Source organism: Myxocyprinus asiaticus, chromosome 15 (genome assembly GCF_019703515.2).
Source record: "Myxocyprinus asiaticus isolate MX2 ecotype Aquarium Trade chromosome 15, UBuf_Myxa_2, whole genome shotgun sequence".
In the NCBI taxonomy this organism is placed as follows: Eukaryota; Metazoa; Chordata; class Actinopteri; order Cypriniformes; family Catostomidae; genus Myxocyprinus; species Myxocyprinus asiaticus.
This window is the reverse complement of record NC_059358.1, coordinates 14,560,775-14,586,789: the sequence shown is the minus strand read 5'-3', so window position 1 is coordinate 14,586,789 and position 26,015 is coordinate 14,560,775. Positions and strand designations below refer to the sequence as shown.

At 39.5% G+C, this 26,015-nt stretch overlaps 1 protein-coding gene across 1 annotated transcript; it reads right to left on the bottom strand.

Annotated features, from left to right (window-relative positions):
* Positions 1–754: 754 nt before the first annotated feature.
* Positions 755–25,044, bottom strand: LOC127453039 (serine/threonine-protein kinase 40). The gene is made up of 11 exons (XM_051719036.1): positions 24,665–25,044; positions 21,242–21,368; positions 20,829–20,914; positions 19,177–19,320; positions 16,735–16,959; positions 15,522–15,574; positions 9,292–9,407; positions 5,953–6,097; positions 5,218–5,337; positions 4,875–4,959; positions 755–4,352 (listed from the first exon to the last, which is right to left on the bottom strand). The coding sequence occupies exons 2-11, from the start codon at positions 21,357–21,359 to the stop codon at positions 4,134–4,136; spliced, it is 1,311 nt and encodes a 436-aa protein (XP_051574996.1). The 5' UTR covers positions 21,360–21,368; positions 24,665–25,044; the 3' UTR covers positions 755–4,133.
* Between the last annotated feature and the right edge of the window lie 971 nt (positions 25,045–26,015).

The following is a 26,015-nucleotide window of genomic DNA, read 5'->3' as shown; positions in this document are numbered from 1 at the left end:
TGCTCTTCTTGCAGTGAGGAGGAATTTTTGAATTGCTGAAAGAGTTATGTGCAGTACAGCTAAAAGCTGGAGATGAGCTGAAACATATAAACACATCCAAATGATTAAAGACCACAAACTCACTCACAAAATTCTGGAATCATAAAGTGTAAACACAAGTCTCTAGCCAATGAGAAGTGTCTAAATTCTTTTTTTTTTTTTTTTTTTTTATGGCAGAAACCTAGTTGGGAAAACTGGAATGACAACACCATGAAACACTTTAGAATCAGTCAGTCTGAGATATGACAGATTAAATTTATTTGTATTTCACCTATAGAAAAATTCTAATGAAAGCTGCACTCTGTTAGGAAGAGGTCTCATTAGAGTCCTGTTTCTCATTTAACCATAACATTTGCCTGTCTTTGCTCTTCCACAGGTTTAGCACAAGAGGGCAGAACTGCACCTGAAATGCAGATACAAACTCTAATTTTTCTTTTTTCTTCTTTTTTGTTTGTAACAGGCCAACACAATACACATTGAAACCACCCCCTAAAAAAGGCTGAAAATAATATTTGTAATACAATTATATACAATATATATACATATATATGGGATTCTTTGAGTGGATCAAAGTGTAATACTGATATTACTAAAGACATAAAGTGTTACAAATACTGTACATTTAAAAGTTAAAGAATCAAGAAGATAAGTTTCATTTAGGTCACCATTATTGACACACAATCGTTCTCACTTAAACTACACAAGGAGACAAAGGTTTTTCCATATCAAAGTTTATTGCTGACATGCAAGTAGAGATTTGATGAAGTACAAAAATATGTCTTTTATACAAATTTGTTTTCATCTGTACAATTACCCAGTTTTTTTGTTTTTTTCCTTTGAAACCTTTCTAACCAAGCAGCTTACAACACCAAACGCTCAGGCTTTTGAGTAGCTTCATCATATTTCATTGAACACCAGATCTTTTACATTTTCCAGTTTTAGTTAAAGATGAAAAAAAAAAGTAGCAATTCTAAAGAGAAATCTCCCAATTTATCAACAAAGTGACCAAAAGAGAAAAGAAAATTGAAGTCAGACTTAATTGTTAGTTTTCGCCCTTGCACTGTCTTTCTGTATTTTTATATAAAAAAAAAATGTTTTGTACTGCAAGTCATTTGCAAAACACCCACAACCATTGCGATTTCTGCTGCATCTTGTGGCACTAATTAGAATCATGCACTAATTGCTTCTAAAATGAATACAGAGCTCAACAATGTACACTTCTCATGCTGCTGACAGAATTTGGACATCACAAAACTATCTATGCAAGGGGGAAACTGTTTTCAATTACTTGCGTAGGGGGCATGTTAAACAGAGACATCCTGACTAACTTCTTTCAACTAGGTTTCAGGTACAAACTACACAACCACATCAACAGCAGTCATATCGCAACCATACAGATTTGCTATGAGATAATGTCTTTTGTGAAAATTCCTTATAGAATTTGAGAGAAGGACTTTGATTTGCTTGCAAAAGCCTCTGGCAATTCACATATATCTTCCACTACAATACTGCTTTACAACCAAATATATTCACATTGAGGTGGAAAAAGACTAATGCTTTCAATGGTGGCAGGCAACATCACTTTGAGAAAGTACTAATGTGGAAACCTTCGTGTGATTCTCCAAAATAATGAAAATACCCTGCACTGGGCTTTGCACTACTGACGCCATTCGCCATGGTGTTATTCATACTGGCCAGAGTGCGGTATCATCCTTACCTCACAAGATAAACTCTACATCGATTCTACATGTCATGCTAATGAGCACGATAATTTAGTTGATTTAAAAATAGAGCTATGCAAAGTCAGTCTCATTAGTGTAGCTTAATATACCAACAGGATTGTTGTGACAATTATTCAAGAATTAAAAAACAAAACCAAAAAAACAAATAGGAACAGAGAGCCAAGAAAACAAAAACCTTCACTGAAGATAGAAGAAAAATAAACAAGAGAGATCACATCAATGCTTTTGAGTGACATATGATCTCTACATTTACCACAGCAACAGAGCTTGGAAAAAAGACAAGAGGCGGATGAATTATAAACAGTAAATAAATTAAAATGAAGTCACAGAAAGGTAAGGAAGTACTATCATGCTTTACTTAGAGAGGAAATGAAAGAGATTAAAATGACAAGCCAAGCTGCCAGTCATGAGACCTACAGTACTGAATGACCTTTTCATTTAATGACATGAGTGGAGCCAGACATAAATGCATCGCAAACTAAAGCCACAGGTCCACAGGTCGATGCAAGCCAACCGCCTATTACTCTAAGATATATATTCTAGCATCAAAAGTACATATTCACTGCTCACTGTTGAATTGGGAATATGTTAATAATCTAAGGCAAGATATCCCAAAATTATGCTTTTATACACATGGGTAGCTTAGAAACAGGATTGAAAACAGTCAAACTAGATTATGAGAATCTGTGTCCTATGCAATATTCTCAAACAAAGTCATATTATGCAAGCAACAGATGGAGTGAGTTTGATGGCATTTCGTTCCTTATGATCATGAAGCATTTAAAGGGATAGTTCACCCCAAAATGAAAATCTCATTATTTACTCACCCTTATGTTGTAATACGAGTTTGACAACTTTAGTGTGAATAAATGAGAATCTTTATTTTTGGCAACCTAACCCTTTAATAACCATACATGCAAATGAGGGGCAGGTGGGGAAAAATCACTATACAAATGAGTCCTCTATACAATGGGTTTTCTTTGTATCACTGTGGCCAAAAACTTTCCCATGTGGCCAATTCTCGATCCCTGAGCTGCAGCTGAATTCTGTGTTGGGAACGAAAGCACCAGAGACACAGGACATGACAGAAGATGCACTTTGATGGTTTGGCATGCTATCAGAGGGCGGGCGTTCTAGACAGAGGGACCCAAAGGAGGGCTTAAGGACTGTGCTTGCGGGGCTTATCTTGGCTTAGACTTCCGCATGACTGCCGGCTCAGCCACCCTGCTTCCTGACAGTTTCATCCCATAACCAGCTGTCCCATCCCTTCCTGTTTTCCAAGCACAACCCTAGTGTGACACACTAAATCTACAACAATACCACTCAGCTCAGTTCTTAAGAGTCCACTGTAGTGGCATACTGCATGCTTAAATGTATATTTCCATTTGTGATTGGATGAATACAAAGACAATTGTGGCCTTGCTGCCTTTTGATAGGATAAAAGCTGGAGGGGGAATAACGTACCATATTGGCTGGCTTGGATGCAAAGTTATGCTTTTGGTTGTAAGCATCCAGGCGGAATAATTTGTGACAATAGCTGCCAAGAGAAACCCATTCAAATAGAGGACAGGAAACATGTTCTGCTATGATTTCAATAATATGAGGTTATAGCTTGCTAAATTGTGATACAGAAAATCTTAAATGGAAACAAAAATAATAATCTTATGTAAAATGCTACCATTTTTGTATGAGAGGAGAAAAAAAAGCTTATTCGGATTGTGAGGAAAAAACAATCACTGGTTCTGACACAGAATAGTTACACAACCACAATGCTAATGCTCTTGAGCCTGTGCTTTTCTCCCCTAAAATACAGAGTCCTGCTTTCAAAACAACCGAGAGCATAGTTAAAAATGGACTGAAAAAGGAGGAAAGGGAGAGAGAAATGGTAAGAGGTAGATTTGCAGTCACAGACAGATGAGAACGATACAGACTGGTTGAGGTCAACAGAAAGTGACAGAACGAGAGGGTTGATCGTGGAACCGCGCCGTTCCCATTGAAAGTGCTGAGGGAGAGGCTGAGTACAGGAGAGACGAGGAAGGGAGGGTTGTGTCGTTTGCTACATGATTCTGTTTGGGTATTGCTGAAAATGTGTGTGTGAGTGTGTGTATGTGTGTGTCAGATTTGGGCAAGGATTGGCATGGAGGTGGTGGCGGTGGTCAGTGTCTCATCAGAGTCCCGTGTGCCACCCAAAGGCAGAGTTCGTGTCCTGGGCGGATGAATAGAGCGACAGAGCGGTGAGCTATTCCTTGGCCCCTGTGTGTCCGCCTGTCTCACACTGTGCGTTCGCACACACTCTCTCACGCAAACATACAAGTGTGTGCCCAGTTCCGTGGCTCGCTCCACTCCCAGTGACTACTTCCGGAGGAAGCGTTGGGCCAGTATTGCGGCATCCAGAGGACTGATGGGTTGAGCGTCGTGGCCGAGGCGCCTCACTGGAGGCACATTACCAAAATGTCTCTTGCTGAGGAAGTTCTTGGTCTCATGAATAGTGTTCTTCTCTTCCGCCAACAACAGCTGCTGCCTCATGTAGTTCTCAAATTCGTACTGAGATGACTCCTCAGTTACTTTAGCCTGGGGGAACAATAAGAGACTTTTTTAAATGATGTAAGCAAGAACATTGGGAGAATGAAATGTCCAATACGAGCAACAACCTTTAGAGGGAGTCTAGGTGGAAGCCACTTAGCAATCTAGCTGGTGCATTAACAGTCAGGGTTGGGGTTAGGTTAGGCCCAAATAACATTGTTTATTTCCATGTTTACTGGACTGAATAGCTGAACTATCACATTGATAGTTTTTTCAATATTTTCAAAACCATGTCATGTCAATAATGCCATTTCAACGTTCAAATCAAAGGGCGTATTTCCTAAGAAATAAGAAGTCTCTGCAAGACATATGAAAGGGCTCTTCCCCTTTTCTCCATATACAGTATAGCCAAAGGCTTTATATATTTTCATAGAACCATGATTGCTACTCACTAGTCAACTGCAGGTGGTATTAGGGGGAGTGACTTTCTCATTCTGAAGAGCATTTGACTGTATAAAATTCTTTATTGTATAAAGCCTATGAAGTATAACAGCTATGAATGGAACGGACCTCCTGAAGATGTTCGGGGTGGTTCAGCTGATCATCTATGTCTGGCACAACTTGTAGAGGGCCATTCAGGGAGGACACAGATTGCCTGTGGAGACAAGAAAAAAAAAAAAAAGTAAATGACAATTAGAAACCTTCATATCTACAGCCAGACTGCAACCTTCAAATGCATGACTGAAAGCAGCACTATCTGTTCTGTATTGCAAAAATGTGGCAAGACAACATCGCTGACCCTAGATGAAATCAGCCCAGAATTCCTTTAAAGTTACTTGCGACACTGTTGCAAGACATCAAGGATTAAAATTTTACTGATCTCAGTTCATTGAAGACTAAAGATGGGACGCACCAGGAGGCGATGATGGTGCTTAGTGACTCCAGCACCTCGGTGGCACTAAGTCTCTGCTGTGGGTCAAGCACCAAAAGCTTCCTGATCAAACATACCGTACTTTCAGATACCCGCCCATCCCTGCACAACACATGCAAACAGATGATTTAAACATATGCATTTCCAAATTAAAGATTCTGCAACCTTCATTTAAAGGGATGGGTCACCCAAAAATTAAGATTCTGTCTAGAGGTAGACCGATATATCTTTTAACATTCTATTCACTGATTTTAAGAACTATCGGCCTTTTCCACCATCTTAGTTATTGGTATCGACAAAATCCACAATCGGTCGACCTCTAATTCTGTCATTATTTAATCAATCTCATGTTATTCCAAACCTATATAACTTTCTTCCGTGGAACACAAAAGGAGATGTTAGGCAAAAAGTTGGCCTCAGTCACCATTCACTTTCATTGCATCTTATTTCCATACAAAGAAAGTGAAAGATAACGGAGGCTAACATTCTGCCAAACATCTCCTTTTGTGTTCCACGGAAGAAAGAAAGTCATACAGGTTTGGAAGTTGCAACGTGAGAGTGGGTAAATGGTGACAGACGTTTCAGGTGAACTATCGCTTAAAATAAGGGCCACTACAATACTTGCTACTCTAGACACATTTAGGCCAAAAAATAAAATGTACACAAAACTTTCTTTTTGGATTTTAAGGAGCACAGAGAGAGAATGGAGACACTCACTCAGGGATGGAGTACTCTGCAGCTTTGATCTTGCGGAAGAGTTCTTGAGGTATACTGTCGTAGAATGGAAACTGGCCATAGAGCATGGTAAACAACACCACACCGAGCGCCCACATATCACTGGGCTTACCTCTGTATGGCCGACCTGCATGGAAACAGAGTGCACTTTCAGCAACCAGCTCTGCTTGTTATTAAATGGGACTACGGCTTTCTCTTAGGCCTTAAGACTCAACATTATACACACGAAATGCATCAACAATGCAAACAATGGCAAAAGACTGGTTACACGCACAATTGGAAATCACCTTAAAAGCATGACCTATACTTAGATACTGTATTACAGTACAAATAGACATTAGGTTTTTGTCATGATACAAGTACCACTGACTTAATGCCCATGAAGATAGCGCCAGTGTGATAAGTTTATACTGAAGGGGACTTGCTCAGAAATTTGCTAACTTGTTTAAGACCAATAATTGTTAAATACCACCCCTTTGAAAGTCTCAACAAACATAAGCAATGCATTATATAAAAGGAACACATGCACCAGTAGTGTCATACCATCTTTTACTGTCCCCCAAAACCTGTTCACACTCACCAAACTGCTTTGTTTACCACCATAAATGGGCAATTGAACACACAGTGCCAGAAGAGTACAAATGAGTCATGGGAGCTCGTTTTAAAAGAAACACTGATGTTAATTGGATGGGTTTCTGTTTGGTAAACAGCTTGATTTGTATGGTATATTTTTTCTGTACTGTACACAGCCTCTGTTTCCTCTTTGACCCTCAAATGAGAAAACGAGAGGGTACAAGAAAGAGAGCGAGTGAGCGTGCAATGGAAAAACAGTGAGAGGAAGAGAGAGAGGGAGAGAGTTATGACAGAGCTGGAAGAGTAGTTCCTTGCTGCATGACTCATTGTGATGACTCACTGAAGCAGCTCTCCTTTGTTCTGCTGTCATATTTGGCTGATTTACTCCTGGCTTCTTTCGTTCATTTAACTGTGAATGGAGACCGCAAACAAAAGCTCACTGAGCCTGTCTTTAATGCACATGCTCGGAATGCAGCATCTAACCAGAGAATATTCCATAGACATCTCGGAAAACCCCACAAAACATACAAATGACTGTTTCGTAAAAGTTTGAACAAATATTTTAGTTAGTGTGTCAACTTAAAGAAAACGTTGTGGAACATTTCGGGATAAATACAAGTTAAGCTCCATTATCACAGAAAATTATTTGAACTTGTTTGTAAAAAAACTTTATTGCAACAGTTACACTGTGCTTGCACTTACAATAGAAGTCTATGGGGCAACCATTATTCAACTTGCCCCATAGACTTTCATTTTAAGCGCAAACGCTGCATAGCTTGCCTTAAAGGAATATTCCGGGTTCAATACAAGTTAAGCTCAATCAACAGCATTTATGGTATAATGTTTATTACCAAAAGAAATTTGACTCGTCCCTCCTTTTCTTTAAAAAAAAAAACATAAATTGAGGTTTCAGTGAGGCACTTACAATGGAAGTGAATGGGGCCAATTTTGGAGGGTTTAAAGGCAGAAATGTGAAGCTTATAATTTTATAAAAGCACTTACATTAATTCTTCTGTTTAATCTCATGTATTATTTGAGCTGTAAAGTTGTTTAAATTGTCATTTTTATAGTCCGTTTAGGGTTTATGGGTTTCTTGATATTAAATCGTCATGGCAACAAAGTTGTAAAACTGGCTTTAACTTCACACAGAAAAGGTTATTTTCACACTTTTATCACACTAAAACCATGTTTACACACATATGGTTTATGTCTTGTGTCTATACTTTTGAAAAAGTTAGTATTTTAACATTCAAAAATTGGCCCCCATTCATTTCCATTGTAAGTGCCTCACTTTAACCAAGATTATTGCTTTTTTATAGAAAAGGAGGGGCAAGTCAAAATAGTTTTTGTGGTAATCAACATTATGCCGCAAATGCTGTCGATTGAGTTTAACTGTTATTGAACCCGGAATATTCCTCAAATGGTGTTTAACTGTAAATGCATTGTTTAAGCCAGGGTCATCCTTAATCCTGGGTTATAGTGCTTCATGTTTCACAGTGTACATAGTTTTACCCTGGGCATTCATGTTCTGAGGTTTCACAGTGTATATTAGCAAACTTTACAGGTAACTTTCTAATTTGCATATTTGATGTGTAAATAAAGATTGGATGAATACAGTTTGGGACAGAAATGCAGCCTTTCAATGGAGCTGATCTTCTGTGGAAATGTTGCCAAGCAAATCAGCACTGTTAGTCTTTCGCCTTCCGAAACATATCACGAACACAAGCAAAAATGTCTTTTCATCACGCCAGTTATCGCGTTTGCCATCACTGCTGGACATTTTACCGGTTTCCCTCAGACGGAGAATGTAAACAGTGCGTGAACATTTCTGCGACTTTACAAAGCGCAAAAATATTAAATTAGGCAAGTGCTGAGGCATTATATGATTGGTTGTCTTTTGCTAAACAACTTTCTGAAACATTCCAACACAGCATGGTTTCAAACTATTACCTTTGGCCCCGCAAATGCAGTGCTGACCCTGCTCCGAAGCAGGGTTTTATAACCCCGGGTTAAAAGCAGTGCCAACCCCCTTTCAAAATTACAACGTTGCTTTACCCGGGTTAAAAGTGGGGTTTAAAAGAAAAATTATAACCAGGGATTAAGTGAAGTGTGAAAAGCCCCAAAACGTACAATTGCTGGCCTATAGGCTTCCACTGTTGGCTCATTTCTGAACATATTTTTACAAACTAAGACAAAATGATTTTCTGTGGCATCGAAAGAAAGCCTTGGAGACTCTCGCAAGCTTAACTTGTATTGAACATGGAATGCTCCTCTAATTAAACAATACATGTTGTCTTACAGTACGTTCACACTAGATATGTTACACAAAAAGCGAGCCCACATACTCAGATTACATCACCGGAGCGGATTTTAGTTCCATGGCAAAAGTGAGATTGCCTGTAAAGATTTAGTGTGTGTGACAACCGCTGTTAATTTGATACAACGCACTGCTGAGGTCTCCCTGAGGCCATGACAACAAGCTTAAGGGAAGAGTTTTGGTATCGGAGATGTTGATGAGCTAACAGGTCATGCTCAGAGACACACAGACACACAAAGTCTTTTGTAATACAACATAAATAATGACTTCAAATAAACGTAACCATCCCTCACCCCCGCTGATGGTTTGTGACTGCTGTCCTGATTAGGGCTGTGTAGGTGGCTGGCTTTATGAGCTTTGATTACAGTGGTGACATGGAGGGTGAGTCATGGACACACACAAACACACACAGACACAGGCAGAATTCTCACCGCTCAAGACATCTGGGCTGATGTAGGCTGGACTGCCTCTCTGGTCCTTTAACAGATCTTCCTCGCTCACCAAATGCTTGCCAAGGCAAAAGTTTGTGATGGTGATTCGATGAGTCCTGCAAAACAAACAACACATGGATGCAACACATGGATGATGTCAAAAACCACCCTGAATTCCCACATTCAGTCCTGATGTTTGGATAAAAATTATAAAGCTGTGAAAATCCATGTCTGTCTGTATATATAGGTGAATATCACAAAAAAAAATGTCCAGGTCACATTTCACCCCAAAATAAAAAAATGTAAAAATATAAATACTTTGCATAAAGTAAATGAAGCCTAGGGACCTTTAAGGGACTATTAAAATTTCTAACAAAGTGACATTTTCATTACAATCAAATTTCCCCCAAAATGTCATGTGTCCAGATGTTTTAATTTTGAGTTTAGTAATTCCCACTATTTGCAATAGTAATTTTTAGTAGATCTCATTACTGTAATATAGTAAATATTTGCTTTATTACCACAGCAAAAAAAAAAAAAAAAAAAAAAAAAAAAAAACAACAAAAAAAAAAAGAGCAATACAAAGATTGTATTAAAAAAAAAAGGAAAACAATAATTTCTACCATGAAGTATAAATACTACATACAATTTAAGTATTATATGTTTCTTACAGTAATGAGAATGATTTTTTTTGCATTAATATGATAATGGGGGGGTCCTTAATTTTCATGAAAATGATGTCACTGAAAAAATCTTAATGATGTTCTTGACATGTTTTGTGAGATTCACCCTCAGAGAACCACACTGAATTCACATCTTCTGTTTGGACTAAAGCGATAAATCTGTGGAAACCGTGCCTTATATGTCTATGTTTATAAACACAAACTATTTTTATTTTATTTATTTTTTTACAATAGAAGCATATCAAAATTAAACCAACCGTTGTTAGGTGAGCTGTGTTTGTATCTGTGCAAACATGCCTCTGATATTTTTGTCAATTTCATAAAATCTAGTCTGTGGCAGGGAGCCATTCTGCCTTTCCAGAAAACAGAACCTAACATGACAGAACACACCGTGGCTGCACTTTTGACAAACAAGTGAGTCAACTGTGGCTTCTCACAAGCTCTAGAATGAGTAATCTTTGCACCTCAAAAAGGAAAGAACGGCGCTCTTTTCATCGAGATATATGCAATGAAAACAAGCGCAGCTACACCTGCGCATTCAAACACACAAACGTAGTCGCTCGAACGTAAAAAAGGCATTCATTTAAATGAGTGAAACTAATGTGCCAGCTGACGGAGCTGAATTGGCGGGACATGCATTGTGCATAGATTTCACAGTCACAGCTGTAATCTCCCTTCACTAAAAAAAAAAAACTTCATTTTTCTCTGTAACATCCTCTTTTCCCATACTTCCCCAGTTGCTGTCTCGCTTTCACACCCTGAGGGTGACAATCACACTCACGCCTTACAGCTACAAACAGGCCTGTGATTTTCCCCAGCAAAGGATCTTACTGATTTAAGGCTGATTACTGCCTTTATTTTAAAGAGGAGGGCCATGACTAGACTACATTTGAAAAGAGACTAAATTAGCCATGATGGGCGATTTGGAAAAACTTGAGTCTTAACATCCTACACTGCAGTCTGAGATTATTTAGAGTGGGATGAAAATAATAAACAAATCATTAATGTTTCACACCATATGGTGTATCTTTTTTCAGAAAAAGTCTGCTTACGAATTTAGTGTTATGAATTTATAGTGGTCATGGAATAACTTTTTTTTTTTTTTTTTTTAAACACACAAATACAGCTATTTAATATATTTGTAGTAGACCAAGTGGAAATGTTGGCTGGGCAAGTAAAAATCTAAACTATTAGCCCAAATGGGCCAGCAGAAAGAAATCTGAAAGAAAAAGAGGGTCTAACTGGAAAGCTTGCTTTTGTCTGGCTGCATCACAACTTCAGGGCCTGTTCTCACTCTGGTTCCCACGCTACAAAAGTCAGCTATCTTTTCTCCTCAGGACCATCACATTGCTCAGCCTTCACTTCTTGCTCATGTGAAGGGACCAGAAGCCTCCTGGTCTTTCGCTGCAGCTAAAATTAGCTCTTGTTGATGGGAAAAGTGAAATGGTTTGAACGCAAGAGGAAGTCTCGATGTTGAGATCTGGTTATAACTGCCTCGGCTGGGTGAGGTTAATGTGGGATTTTGATGCAATGCTTTTGGTATTAGATTTCCTCTGCTTGAGCAATTTGTGCATTAAGAGGAACAAAGCTAATAGTGAAAGCAAATGTGCAATCATGAGCTCCTCATATTGTTGTATTTGTACACGTTTTAGAGTCTTGATAGTGTCAACCATATGGTGCACCCTGAAGAGCAGATTGTGTAAGCTCGGAAGGAGGGAAGAGAGGTACGAAGGTGGCAAATGTTTGTGCACCACTTACAGTCATCCCTTTATTGACTAAATGCAGATGATAAACAAAGCCTGAAACATTTTCCTGTTTAGTGCTAAACGGATGGTCATGCATGCAGCTATCTGTATTATATGGTAGTCATTAAACAATTAAAGGAACAGTTCACCAAAAATGAAAAGTCTCTCATCATTTACTTACCCTCAGGCCATCTAAGATGTGTATGACTTTCTTCTGCAGAACACATAGATTTTAAGACTATCTCAGCTCTGTAGGTCCATACAATGCAAGTGAATGGTGGCCTGAAATTTGAAGCTCAAAAAAAAAGCATATAAAGGCAGCATAAAAGTAATCCTTAAGTGAATCCATGTCTTCAAAAGCGATGTAATAGGTGTGGGTGAGAAACAAATCAATATTTATGTCCTTTTTTACTATAAATCTCCACTTTCACTTCCCTTTATTTTTTGGCGATTCGCATTCTTCGTGGATATCGCCACATACTGGTCATGGCTGGTCAAAGGTGAAGATTGATAGTAAAAAAGGACTTAATTGTTTACCTGTTTCTCATCCACACCTATCATATCACTTTTGAAGACAGGAATTTAACCTCTGGAGTATTGATTACTTTTATGCTGCCTTTGTGTTTTTTGGTGCTTCAAAGCTCTGCCCACCATTCACTTGCATTGTATAGATCTACAGAGCTGAGATATTCTTTTAACTAAGTCATCAAAGAGATCACATGTAACACCAATTTTAATTTCTTTACATTGGCTCCCAGTTAAATTTAGAATTCAATTTAAAATTCTTGTGATGGTGTTTAGAGCATTGCATGGTCAACCTTATAACTCCAGCAGGAATCTGAGATCTTCTGAACAGGTCTTGTTAGCTGTTCCTCGCTCTAGACTAAAGACTAAAGGTGTCTGTGCTTTTGAGGTTGTTGCTCCCAAATTGTGGAATGCTCTCCCTTTGGAATTAAGATCTGTGGACTCTGTGGTCATTTTTAAAAAGCAGCTAAAAACCCACTTGTTTAAATTGCTTTTGTCTAATTTGTTTGTTTTGTCTTTTTTTTTTATGCTACCTTGTTTTTATATTGTGGATTTTAAGCACTTTGTGACATCTGTTCTAGAAAGGTGCTATAGAAATAAAAATGACTTACTTAAAAATCTTTGTTTGTGTTCTGCAGAAGAAAGAAAGTCATACACACCTGGGATGGCATGAGGGTGAGAAATGATGAGAGAATTTTCATTTTTGGGTGAACAATTCCTTTAAAGATTCTGAGAGGGGTTTTTTTATTTCTTGGGTTAATAACCCCTTCCGAAGTCTATTTTGTAGCAAGTTGGATCACTCACTGGCCATCTTGGTAATACCTTGGGCAAGCCATTTTCAAGGCATGCAAGTACAACTTCAACCATCTTGAATGGGGAAAGACCAAAATCTCAAACTTTTTGGCAAGACTACATTTCAATATAGCTCAGATCACGCTTAAAAAAAACATTTTCAGGCAGATCCAGCTAATGCGCATACACGTTTTGTAGTAAAAAGACAATATGCTCTTTTCATTGAAAAGCTGGACTTTCTTTCCAACAGCTGCCATATTGAGCATTACGATTACTCATTTTTTTTTTTTTTTTTTTTTTTTTGAGTGGTCAGTCTCCTACAGCCTACTATCTCTGACCTTGCTTAGATGCACAATTCATCTGCAGCCATCTTATCAGCCAGTTTCATTTTATTTCATATTATGCATAAACCTCCTATATCTGCACTGAAAAAAAGCTCTTGATTTGAGGCAATAAAAAGAAAACAAAGCATCAATATAATGTGTTGGAATCTTAGTGTAGGTCGCCAACAGATAAAGTGATCACTTTTAAAGACCCAGGCACCTTGTTTATGTAAAAGAGTTTACATGTCACAGACTACTTATGACTAATACCTAGTACTTTCTATTCCACCCAAAGCCAACAGTCTACCGGCTGAGCAGGGTCACACAGACAGTCGGTATGAGCAGAGGGAAAAATGAGAGAGCCCTGCTAGTGTTACGTGTGCGAGTGACTCAGCTCTGAGCTATGGATCCTTTGGCAGAGAGCTGTATTATCTCCAGCTGGGACAAAGTGTTCTGCTCTCCTGTCAAACCAAAGCAGACAGGCCAGACTGCTCGGTTTCATCACCATAGAGTCCAGTGACCAGCGTGTATATGTGTGGATGTTTTCTTTGCCATTCAGCCATCCAATACTGGTCTGTGCCTGTCCTCGTAATTGACTCCTGCAGAACAGGCGAACAAATTCTGACTCAACAACGACACATGCAACATATCAAAGATGAAAAATTCCCCTAAACTGACAACCTTTTTTCCAAACACGGAGCTGCATTCAAAGCGCACTGAAAGCTCACGTGTTGCTCTGTTTTCATATTTCAGAAACAGCTCTGAACGAATTTAGCAGGCTACACCGTGCCTGCTAGTGTATTTACATACGCTTTTTTTGCAAACAAACAGATAAACTAATAATTTTTTGCCTTTTGTTGGTTTTTATTGACAGGACAGAAGATTAGACAAGATTATAAATGATGGGTAGAATAGGGATGATGGAATCGGGAACTGTAGCAAGCTGTATTCGAACTCACATTTCTTGCATGAGCACCAAGGCTCGATCTGCTGGAACACATGTGCCAACTGCTAGGCCATGGCTCTGACACGACCATTAAAGGAATACTTCGCCCAAAAATGAAAATTCTGTCATTATTTACTCACCCTCATATTGTTCCAAACCTGTTTGATGTTTTTCTTCTTCTGTAGAACACAAAAGAAAATGTTTTGCAGAATGTTAGGGACTGATAACCTCAGACACCAATCACTTTTATTGTATGGAAAAAAAGATTAAAGTCTAAGGTGATTATGGCTGTCAGTCCTTAACATTCTGCCAAACAGCTTTTGTGTTTTTAACAATATGGTTTAGTTTAGAACAACATGAGGGCAAGTCATTTTTAAAAGAATTTTCATTTTTGGTAGAAAAATTCCTTTAAGGTTTAAAATGTATGTTGCATAAGGCATACTTTTGATGCAGCCAGCCAGGACTCAAGAAGTACAGTTGCATGTGAAGAAACATGGAAGGGAGGGGAGAAGATGAAAGCCAAGAGCCAGACTCCTATCTTTACACATGCCACTGAGCTTATATGGTGTGACGGGTTTTGTAATTAGACAAGCTGTGCACTTATGTGACCAAACTACACTATGCGAGAAGTCAACAGAGAGCAGCACATGCTGGCAAATGTGACAGGCAGAACTGAGGATTTTCATTTAGTCAGTGAGTCTCTCGTTCCTTCGGGACATTTGAAATGACAGAGACAACAGAACCATGGTTAGAAGTACTTCAGCAGGCTCCCGTTCCACACACTCATGGCAGAAAGACAAATGCATGCATTGCATATGGTGTTTGGAGAGTGCTTCACAGATGAGGAATTGGGAATTCTGCTGGGTCTATCCGATTGATACTGCTTGCTGCCCTCAGATGCCTTCTTGCCAGGCATATGCGGTTTCTCCCCCCTCACTGCGTGCCTGCCAACCATCTCCCTCTCCTTTTTTCCAAGGAACAAACTGGGGCACGTTTCATGCCGACTCGTTTTAACTGAGATGGTTTCACGCTGCTCCATACCCCTCCCTTCCCTGCCTGTGGGGATGAATCATGCTCTCACTCAGACCCCAGAAGGAGGGAGGTCAATGGGGCCAGATGGTGCTGACAGAGGGCTGAGTGCACGTGGGCCCAGAGGCACAGAGAACTCCACCAGCGCTGCAGGTTGAAAAGAACAAGAAGCGGAGTGGTGTCTTACCTTTTATTAAGCACCATGTTTCCAAGCTTCAAGTCACGATGGACGATGTTCTTCTGCAAAGGCAAAAGCAGTGTTACATTACACTCTCTATGGGCAACACTTTGGAGAACATCCAACCTGACAATCAGCATAATATTTTTATACATTGTGAACCAGTATCCACCTTTATTTAAAGGAATATTCCATGTTTAGTACAAGTCAAGCGCAATCGACAGCATTTGTGGGATAATGTTGATTACAACAAAAAATTATTTTGACTCGTCCCTACTTTTCTTTAAAAAAAAGCTAAATCTAGGTTACAGTGAGGCACTTACAATGGAAGTGAATGGGGCCAATTTTTGGAGGATTTAAAGGCAGAAATATGAAGCTTATAATTTTATAAAAGCACTTACATTAATTCTTCAATTAAAACTCATGTATTATTTGAGCTGTAAAGTTGTTGAAATCATGATTTTTACAGTCGTTTTAGGGTGTGTTGACATTGTATCATCATGGCATCAAAGTTGTCAAATTGGCAATAACTTTACACTGAAAAGGTTAGTAAGTGATTTACTCACACTAAAATCATATTAACACAAATATTGTTTATGTCTTGTTGCAATACTTTTGAAATAGTGAGTATTTTAACATTTACGGATTGCCCCTATTCTCTTCCATTGAAAGTGGCTCATTGTAACAAGTCAAGGGGCAAGTCAAGATACATTTTTGTGGTAATCCACAAATGCTGTCAATTGAGCTTAACTTCTATTGAACCCGGAATATTCCTTTAAGATTATCACCTTTAAAGTCAACATAAAACATTCGTAATCCAGTTTACTTCAAGGAAAAATCAAATGTAGTGTGGAACTTTAGCTTCAGAGCAACTTCCTGTTTGGAACTTCATTTTACCCAACAGGAATTTATTGAGTTGTAAAATAGTGGGCATTCCACAATAGAATGGCCCAGCGCATGTTTCTACAGTACATGACAGGTGGTTGGAAGGGAGGAATTGGAAAAAAATTAAATAACTTGGTGACATCAGTCAAAAAGGAAAGTTGTTTGAGGCGGAGCACCTTATTTTAATTATGAAGACAGTACTTTTTCTTTTGAATAATGTGCAACACTGAATCATACTCGTTAAAGACCGATAAATGTAAATTAAGAAATTAAACTGTCAATGTTCAATTTCATGTTGACTTACTAATCCAATAACTGGCCCAATATGGCGACTCACCTTATGTAATGCCTCCACCACTCTCACTACATCGTAGAAAATGACGATGGCCTCACGCTCGCTCAGCCGCTTCTCTTTAATAACGTAATGCTGCAGGTTGATTAGGTCGGCTGTCTTGTCGCTGAAGTCGTGGGCGCAGAGGCAGTCAAGCACCAGACATATTCGCCTCTTCATCTTTCGCACTTTGTTGGCCTCCATGTCCTCCACAATCTCACAGGAGCGGTCCTAAAACAGAATAAGCAATGCAAGATTGCATTAGAAACGTTTTGCGCAGAGATTATTTGCAGGTATAGCATAGAAGAGATACCATTTCCATTTTGACCTCAAACAACCCAATTTGCATGTGTGCATTTAAACAAAGCACAAATTGTACACAACCACATCATTGTGCCTCTGAACAAAGCCAAGATGAAAATACAGCATTTAAAGAATAAGCTGACGCTAATGGACTAGTGGAACGCAAAAGACATCCGCCGTTCTGCTCTTCCCCAAATACCTCGTCATGTGGTATAAATGATGAAAGCCCTTCCACGGTCACCTGAGACTGGGGTCAAACGAGGGCCATGAATCGATCAGCAGTGCAGTTTGTGTTTGTAATGACTGTGCCTCCGAACACAAGAGGTGATCCATAATTAACTGGCCCACTCTAGAGAGGAGCTATAATAAACCAATCAATACAGCAAGCTTCGATGAATGGCCCCAACAGCTCAGTACAGCTTGTTCTGAGGTTGATTTCTACCAGAGAAGAAAGGAGAAGGGTAGATATTGTGGAAAATTAGACGAAAGGAAGGGAGAGAAAAAAAAAGTGTCTCACTCAGAGAAAATAAGTGGTGAGTCACTCCAAGCACTTTGTGATAAAAACAAAAACAACTGAAGGAATAATATTAACAAATGAAGTCGTAAAATAATTACAACTACACTATCAAAGCTATAAGAATTTTATTATCTTCCCTGAGATCCACTTATAATATTAGTTAAGTTTTTTTTGTACCAAAACTGTCAAAATATATTGATATATTCATTTTCCACCCTGTCTCTGGCCCTCTGTCTGAAATACTCAGTTTTAGCTCTCTGGCCCTTTAAGACTTCAATATAAATGCCCACCGTTCTGATTGGCAAACATCATGCAACCCCTCAAATACAGACATATTTGAAACTCAATCGGAAGAAAGTGAACAACAAGCTCCAAAACATTATTAAACTAAATTTCAAGGTTTACACAATGTACACCCAACACATTGCATCCGAATACATTAAACTGTTCACTCAAGCACAGCGGCACCTTAGCTATAAAAGTCATGACATTTGAATTAAACTGTTTACTTAAGGTTTTGCATCGGGTTCAATAGAGCTTTTAACTGCCCCATCTTTAATAATGCTCATTCAATAACAGTTCATTTGCAAAGCTTGAATGTATTGACTGGTTCACAAGCAATCCACGCTGATATCAGACAAAAACATTCAATCCACGCTGAAATGTTCTGAATATGCAAACATAATACAATCCATGGTGACGCTGGATGCTTCAACCGGCTTCAATAGGCCAAAGCAGATACACTGGTCTTCACATCTCACATCTTCCTTGTTTGATTGTTTACACACAGAATGGCATGCGTTTCTCCCAGTCAGTGGCAGCAGCAGAATGAGATGAGTTTTTAAAAGTTGTGCTTGTGACACACATCACCGGAAACGCATCAAAACGATGCATCTTTACAAAAGACTAAGAATTCAAAATAGCACAGATGGGTGCAAAAATGGTCCAGGACGCCTTCAAAACGCATCAAAACGATGCATCTTTACAAAAGACTAAGAATTAAAAATAGCACAGATGGGTGCAAAAATGGTCCAGGACGCCTTCAAAACAGGCCCTTTCTCATCTTCACCTGTGTGACTGACTGAGCACCAGTGGGCGGGGCCAAGGGTGCAATGACAACACATAGGCTTGATGACTTACTGAAGAGGCAGTCATATGCACATCCTTTTTACATCACAAGTTCCACAAATTCTAAACGAGCCGTTTCTGGAGCATGGTTTAAATAAATGCTCTTTTTCTACTGATAAGTTTTCAGTTCTGAAACTTACAGTATGTTTTATAGTACAATGACCTCTTGTATGTCAAAAGATCAAGGAAAATGGTATTCCTCATGTCATGACCCATTTAATTGTACTTCTATGTGAACACTAGATGGACATCTTTGACCACTGTACAGCCCACCCCCACATTTTTAGACACCGTGTCTAGTCAACTTTCATAAACACATCTGGAGATACCTGCGTTGTTTCATTCTATTTGTTGTAATCCTTCTAGCTTTTTTTTTTTTTAAATGCAAAGACATGTTCAGTGTGAGCGGCCCCTAACAAGGAAATTTCATAAGATGTATTTTATATGTATGAATGCTTCTGTGAATACATGATCTACTGCCAAACTGTAATTGGTCTTACCTGGAATAGGCCATGGTGGTGCACCACTCCCTCTTGGTTGGAGAGCAGTGACAGTAAAGAGTACTCTGTATGCAGCAGCATTTTGCCCTGCCTTTCTTCCTGAGTCTCTCCTGCAGTGTCTCCACGCTCTTCCAGAGTCAGTATCTACAAAAAAAAAAAAAGGGCAATGGTAAGAGGCCACGACCTCAACAATGCCATACCATAAACCCCAAGATCCTACTCTAAACCTTTCTGGGAGTTTCTTATCTCCACTGCGATGCCATATTAAGCCATCAACGATCTTGAGGCAATACAGAGGATCCATTAAAGGATTTATCTACAGAGAGGAACAAAGATAAGTCCATCACATGTCATTCAACAAGTCCATACAAGACATCTGGACAGCTTAGGGACACTAGACTCTGGGGCATAAGAGTGGGGTCAAAAGGTCTGACTCCAGGTTGACTGGCATCTTTCAGTAAAGCCCATCCAATAACGGACTGGTCTATAAGCAAAGAGCACAAGGGTTTGATGTTCTGCTCTGAACCAGATTCAGTAATTAATTGGACAGTATTGTAGAGATTTGTTGAGGCAGGTCAAAGGTTCATCCAAACAGTGAGAGACACAGGGGCTTTTGTTTTCAGACGGGGCCTCACCACCCTGACCAAGACATGTTTGAATCACATGAGGGTTCTTTTTTTATGGAGATACAGTGAAAGATACCAGAGATGTATAAAGAACAGGCAGTCCACCTTATTTCAACATTGTTTTTTAAAAATCATGTTTAATGGCCAAATTCCTGGTAAAAACTACACTACACATGTTCCTGAGGGGGGAAAATCACTGCATACAAATCACAGCAAGACCTGGCAGCGACTGCCCACTTCCATGATGCACTGCGAATGATGCAACGGTCAGACAACCTACACTCTTAGACTATATATGTTTGTATATATCTAAATATTTTGCAATATCCTTCAACTATATTGTTTCTATACTTATAATCAACCAATTTTGACAACCTATTGTTGTCAGAATTCATTGCTGATAACCTCACATTTTGAAACATAATCTTGCCAAACAGTTTGAGATTTCTGTCTTTTCCCGTTTATTTATTTATTTTTTGCTGTACTTGTATGCTTGTAACCTACATAGAAAATAGCTGCCCAGGGAACCTGGGACGCTCAGCGAGTACTGACGCTGACTACCACCCCTGGAGTCGTGAGTTCGAATCCAGGGCGTGCTGAGTGACTCCAGCCAGGTCTCCCAAGCAACCAAATTGGCCCGGTTGCTAGGGAGGGTAGAGTCACATGGGGTAACCTCCTCATGGTCGCTATAATGTGTAGTTCTCACTCTCGGTGGGGCACGTAGCGAGTTGTGCGTGGAGTTGTGCCAAGAAGAGGGCCTCCACACACGATACATCTCCGTGGTAACGCGCTCAACAAGCCACATGATAAGATGCGCGGATTGATGGTCTCAGACGCGGAGGCAACTGTGATTCGTCCTCCGTCACCCAGACTGAGGCGAGTCTCTATGCCACCACTAGGACTTAGAGTGCATTGGGAATTCCAAATTGAAAAAAAAAAAAAAAAAAAAAAAGAGCTGCCCAGGGGCATTACCAATATGGCCACTGTGTGGACTGACTTGCCTAAAATGACTTTGAAGATATTCACCTTTAGCTGGTAGAAATCATCTGTCCCATCCTTTCTGGCTAGGCACTGCACTATACTCTGCACAGGAGAGTTTCCCAGCCGTGGGCCTGCAGAGAAGAGGAAGAAAAAAAAGAGACAGAATGAAGATTTGTACCAAATTCAAAAGGTACAGTGAGTCCAGAGCACAGCAATTCCCCTTGAGCCCAATCATAAACACCGTTATCTCAGTGCCCCGCGCTAGCACATCACATTGCTATTCCCTGTGATCACTTAATAGTAGCACAGAGAGAAAGACCTTTAGATGTAAAAGTGAAGCAGTCAATCCAACACACTCCAGGAATTCTTTTTGATCCAAAGCCTCTAACACAAAACAAACACAAAAAGAGGGAGATAATACTGAAGTGTTGTTACTTTGCATTGCCAAGATTGCTTACCTAAAACAAAGGGCCCAGCTCTTTTAGCATTGCTGCCTGATATCCCAGGACAGAGGAGCTTGCTGGGTCTGCCAGATGACTCTCCAGCCCCTCGTTCCGAAGCACGGCGTTTGGACATTTCACAGATCTGCAAAAGACAACGAGAGGGCATCAATTCACAATTGCTGGACTTATATGAAACAACTTAATATGCCAATAGAAAAATGTGGGACGTCTTAACTAAAACAATAACAATGATTCTCCGCACACCAAAACAATGTAGTCCTAGGACACTGACTTGTAGAACAAGTTATAAAAGAAAAAGGGGTGAAATAACAGATGGGAGAAGGGTGAATTAGCAAAAGTCATCCCCTTGCCGACACCTCAAAACAGTCAGCCATCATTAACAGCTCTGCCCCTGTATGAATGTCAACCCATCAGGTCTATCTGCATTTGCATGAGTAAAGACTAGAGGCAGGTGTGAATACTGTTGATATGACTTCCCGGATGGACAATAGGAACCCATTTAAAAATGGTGCCATTGGCCACAACTTGATTGAGAATGGCAAACGTTGAAAACAGCTTGCATCTCCTTTTTTTGTGTTGTGTGAGTACCCCTTTAATAAAAGATCAAGTCCACTAAAATAACCTCTCTCAATCTTGAAATCCACTGCTGCAATTCCTGATTTTTTCCGCTCTCTCTTTTATTAATCCTTCCGTTACTTAATCTGCATGGGTTTATCTGCAAATCTTTTACGCGTAATCTGCATATTACAAGATTCCCTTTTTGGCTGGCCTTGTAACCAGGAATGTCAAACCACTGAACATTTGTAAAAGCCAAAACATTCGAATATCACATGCAGTGCATCAATTATGTTGCAAAAGTTAATAAAATCAGACATTCAAGGTAATGCCTCTGTTAAATAGTTATGGGCTGTTAATCACAGAGGATGTCTGCTTGTTTTGTTGGGAAAAGGGCCCTTGAAATAATCTGATAAACGTCTCTTGCATTGCAGTGAAAAGTGAGTGGTGCTAAGGACAGATACAGTGTGATTCACACAAGGCCTGGGGTTTGCACTGGTAGCAATTTGTCAGAAATATGAAAGGCTGCTGTTTGACACAGACGGTAGCGTGACACACGCAGCCTCCAGACATCATATCATCATGAGATGGGGGTGGGGGAGCGCATTTAGCATTACAGCCAGTTCAGCATCCGCTGGGCTCTTCAAAATCAATCTCAACTCCATCCAAATGAAGGGACGTTCAAATGTTTCCTGACCATGAAATCCTAATAATACAACAGCAATCAATCTGCTCTAATAGACTACCGAATAGAGCAAATTTTGCACTGTGTTTGGAATTATGAGTTGAACTGGTATTAAATGGACAGTTCACCCAAAAAATAAATTCTGTTATTATGTTGTTCCAAAAAGTATGACTTTCCATGTTCCATGGAAAAACAAAGTCAAACGAGTTTAGAACAACATGAGGGTCAGTAACTGAACATTTTCATTTTAGGGTGAACTATCCCTTTAAATGAAGTCACGATTCACATTTTAGCTGTAAGCTTTGTTCTAGTGTGATTTTGATTGAAAGAAAAGGCCTCCAAATATTTGCTATAATTCTGCAACAGACCACACAGCTTGTGTCGAAGGCGTAGGAGGGGGTACAGCTGGCAGTTATCGCAGACCAATTCACACATTTGCAGCCTTTTGTCTTTCTGGAACCAGACTGTTGACAACACGACAGACAGAGGTGAGAGACGTGATTGCTTTCTCATCAACCCATTTGACATGCATTACTGGACTATTGGATATCAGATATCTCAAAAAGCATCATGGCACGCTGCAGAGCGAGACTGTGCGAGTGCATTTGCTTGCTGCAAAGATTGAGAACTTGGGATCTGAATGGAACAGAAATAATTCATGAATGGCATCAAACCATCTGTAATCATTTGAGGTCATGCCAAACAAGCGTGCATTTCTCTCACTGACACTAATGCACATATGCTTACCAAGACGAGCTCAACGCTCAATCCTCAATTCATTTCAGAGCCATTCAGGGCAAGTCTGGTAAACTGACTTCTTAGGAAGTTTGACATCATTAACAACAATAGTTACCGTGAGAGCCCAAGTCACAACAAATGAGTTCAGTTGGCAATGATCTGCGCTTTCCATTGAAAATTGCAACTTTGCACCCAATGCAATCACTCTTCCCGATGATGAAACAATGTTATATGAAGTACTGCTCACTCCCAGTGCTTATCAGATTTTCTTCTGAGGGCTGCAGGGATGAAAGTAGTACAGTGGCACACATCACAGACATCGGGGAAGTGAAATATCAACCCTGCATGATTTAAACTCTCCGCTACCCACTGTAGCAAAGGATATTAATATTTTATGAGATCTAAATATACTAGCTTTCACTTCATGAAGGGCGGAACTTGAGAACTTGACACCAACAATTTGAGAGCTGGGTGAAACCTGTATCAGGTGCGTGTTTGCACACGTTTTGTTTGATATTAGATGTATAGATTTATCGTTTGTAAAACCAAGTGACTAATGCTTCCATTTATAGTTAACCGACTGCAGAGGGAATATAGAGAGGACTGCTGCTGCAACATGATCACAGGAGAAACAAGAAAGCATGCGTCAACGTTGTCAATCATAGGCAAGCAAAATCAATAAATGAGAACGTCTGATACAAATTAATATAGAGACTTACATCATTGTTTCTTGGGAAACCAAGTTCGTTTCCACATGCAATTAACATCCTGGTTGATGTTATCAAGCGAAACTAAAAGGAATCTCCCAGGTTCAATACAAACAGAATTTGTCGCATAATGTTGATTATGTAGATCACAAAATCTAACGAATAAAAATATCGTGGTTACAGTAAAGTACACATTATACGTGATAACATGATTTTAGTGTGATAAAATCAGCTTACTAACATTGCCTGGGTAAAGTTATCACCAAAACTAGGATAAAAGGGTTCTGTTGTCATGACAACTAAATTGTGTTGGATTTAACTTCACATGGATAAGGGAAGTAAGCGATTTCACAGCACTAAAATCACCGTTATCATGTATACTTTTAAACCAATGTGTATTTGAGCGTTCATTCACTGGCACCATTCACTTTCATTGTATGCGCCTTACTGCAACCACGAATTTAGCTGTTGTTAAAAAATAAACGACGGACTTGCCGAAATATGTTTTGTTGTAACCAACATTTTGTCACAAATGCCATTAACTTGTACTGAACCAAGAACACTAATTTCTTAATTTCACTATTCCTGCGTCTGTCGTCTGTATAGCAACAGCTTTGACGATTATGTTTTAAACGTTGCAAAAGCGTGTTTATCTGACTTTCAACAGAAAGCGTTGGACTTTAAATCGAGTGAGAAAATCTCTGCCGACCGACGGGCCATTTAACAACTTACCGAAACCGCCGAGGGAATCCTCTGTCGTACACTAATTCCCACTCATTTCTGGACGATTATATGTTCAGCAGGGGTGCACTAACATTTACACTCCACCAAGCCGCGGTCTGTTTTAAGCGAACTGGAGAAATTTCACGATTAACGACAGGGGTTTTGAGGGAAAAGCCTTATTCAGGACAACTGATCACATCTTTCCATAGCCGCACCACCTGACAACGGAAGTGACGCACATGCTGTGAGTGACGGAGCGGATCGGCCAATAGGAAAGCCTCTTTTAAGTCTCCACCCCCCCCTTTACGTGCATACTTGAAATTGGCATTCTTTGCGCTTGGTCTAAGAACTTACGCACTATGTAAATGAGCACACTAGTACACTGCCAAATATTGACTAAGTATTGTACACTTTTGTAGAAAATACCATTTTGACGTATTGCTTTGGAGATCAATCGTCTTACTTTGAATTAAGTAAAATATTGACTAATGCAATCATAATCAGATTCCTCTCATTCTAAGTATTGTGTACAGTACTTTATATTATTGACATTGGCTACCCTTATGTTTGTTTGTTTTGTTTTGTTTTTTTGCTCTTTCTCCTTGACTGGACTATTTCACTCTTGAAACAATACAGACAGATATTGGTAACTATAGGCCTAGTAAACATGCATACTGAAATAAACAGCACACAAATACACTAAATGGCAAATGACACATACACCAAGAGTACACTAAATAAATTATTGACAGTTATCTAGAATATTTCAAAGTGTTCCCTTTATTCATGTGAGTGCAGCAAACCTCATGAGTTTCTTGCATGCAGAAGACCCTCAAGATCAGATCCAATTTTAGATCCCCCCAAACTAAACAACCTCACCCACAGTTTTCAATTCAGTGGGCTGGTACAGGGCAGCATGTCAAACAGAGAGTGTTTTTAAAGGGCAGTAACTGATTTAAGGCTGTGTTGTCTTCCTGCCTTGACTCAGCATGGCCTTTGCCTTAAACCACATGAAACACTTTTATAAGCCTGTGGCTAAACATTGGCCAACCCACAGTGTGTGGGGTGGAAACTGTGAATCATCCTTTACTAGTGCCCCTGCCTGATAAAGATGTGGAGAAGCAGTGAAATTGTAAAGACTGCAAGGACAATTTCATGAGCACACACCAATGTCTGGACTGAGCATGTATAGTCTACTTTCTGAATGCATACCTCTGTTTCTTTACGTTACTTCAAATAACCTTTGTTCTTGCAATAAGTGTCATACTGGAATAACAATAGATATGAAACACATTTAAAATGTTGTTTGGTCACTTGTGGCATAATTCCAATATTGCTTTAGCATCACTTTGCAAAGTCA

Bases quoted from the DNA above. Each gene is read 5' to 3' on its own strand.
- LOC127453039 (XM_051719036.1), bottom strand. From the start codon at position 21,359: ATGTCCAAACGCCGTGCTTCGGAACGAGGGGCTGGAGAGTCATCTGGC. The intron at 16,960-19,176 runs GTAAGACCAATT...ATTCTGTTTTAG, and splicing joins ACCACCATGGCCTATTCCAG to GACCGCTCCTGTGAGATTGT. The intron at 6,098-9,291 runs GTGAGAATTCTG...GTTTCCATGCAG, and splicing joins CAGCCCAGATGTCTTGAGCG to GTCGGCCATACAGAGGTAAG.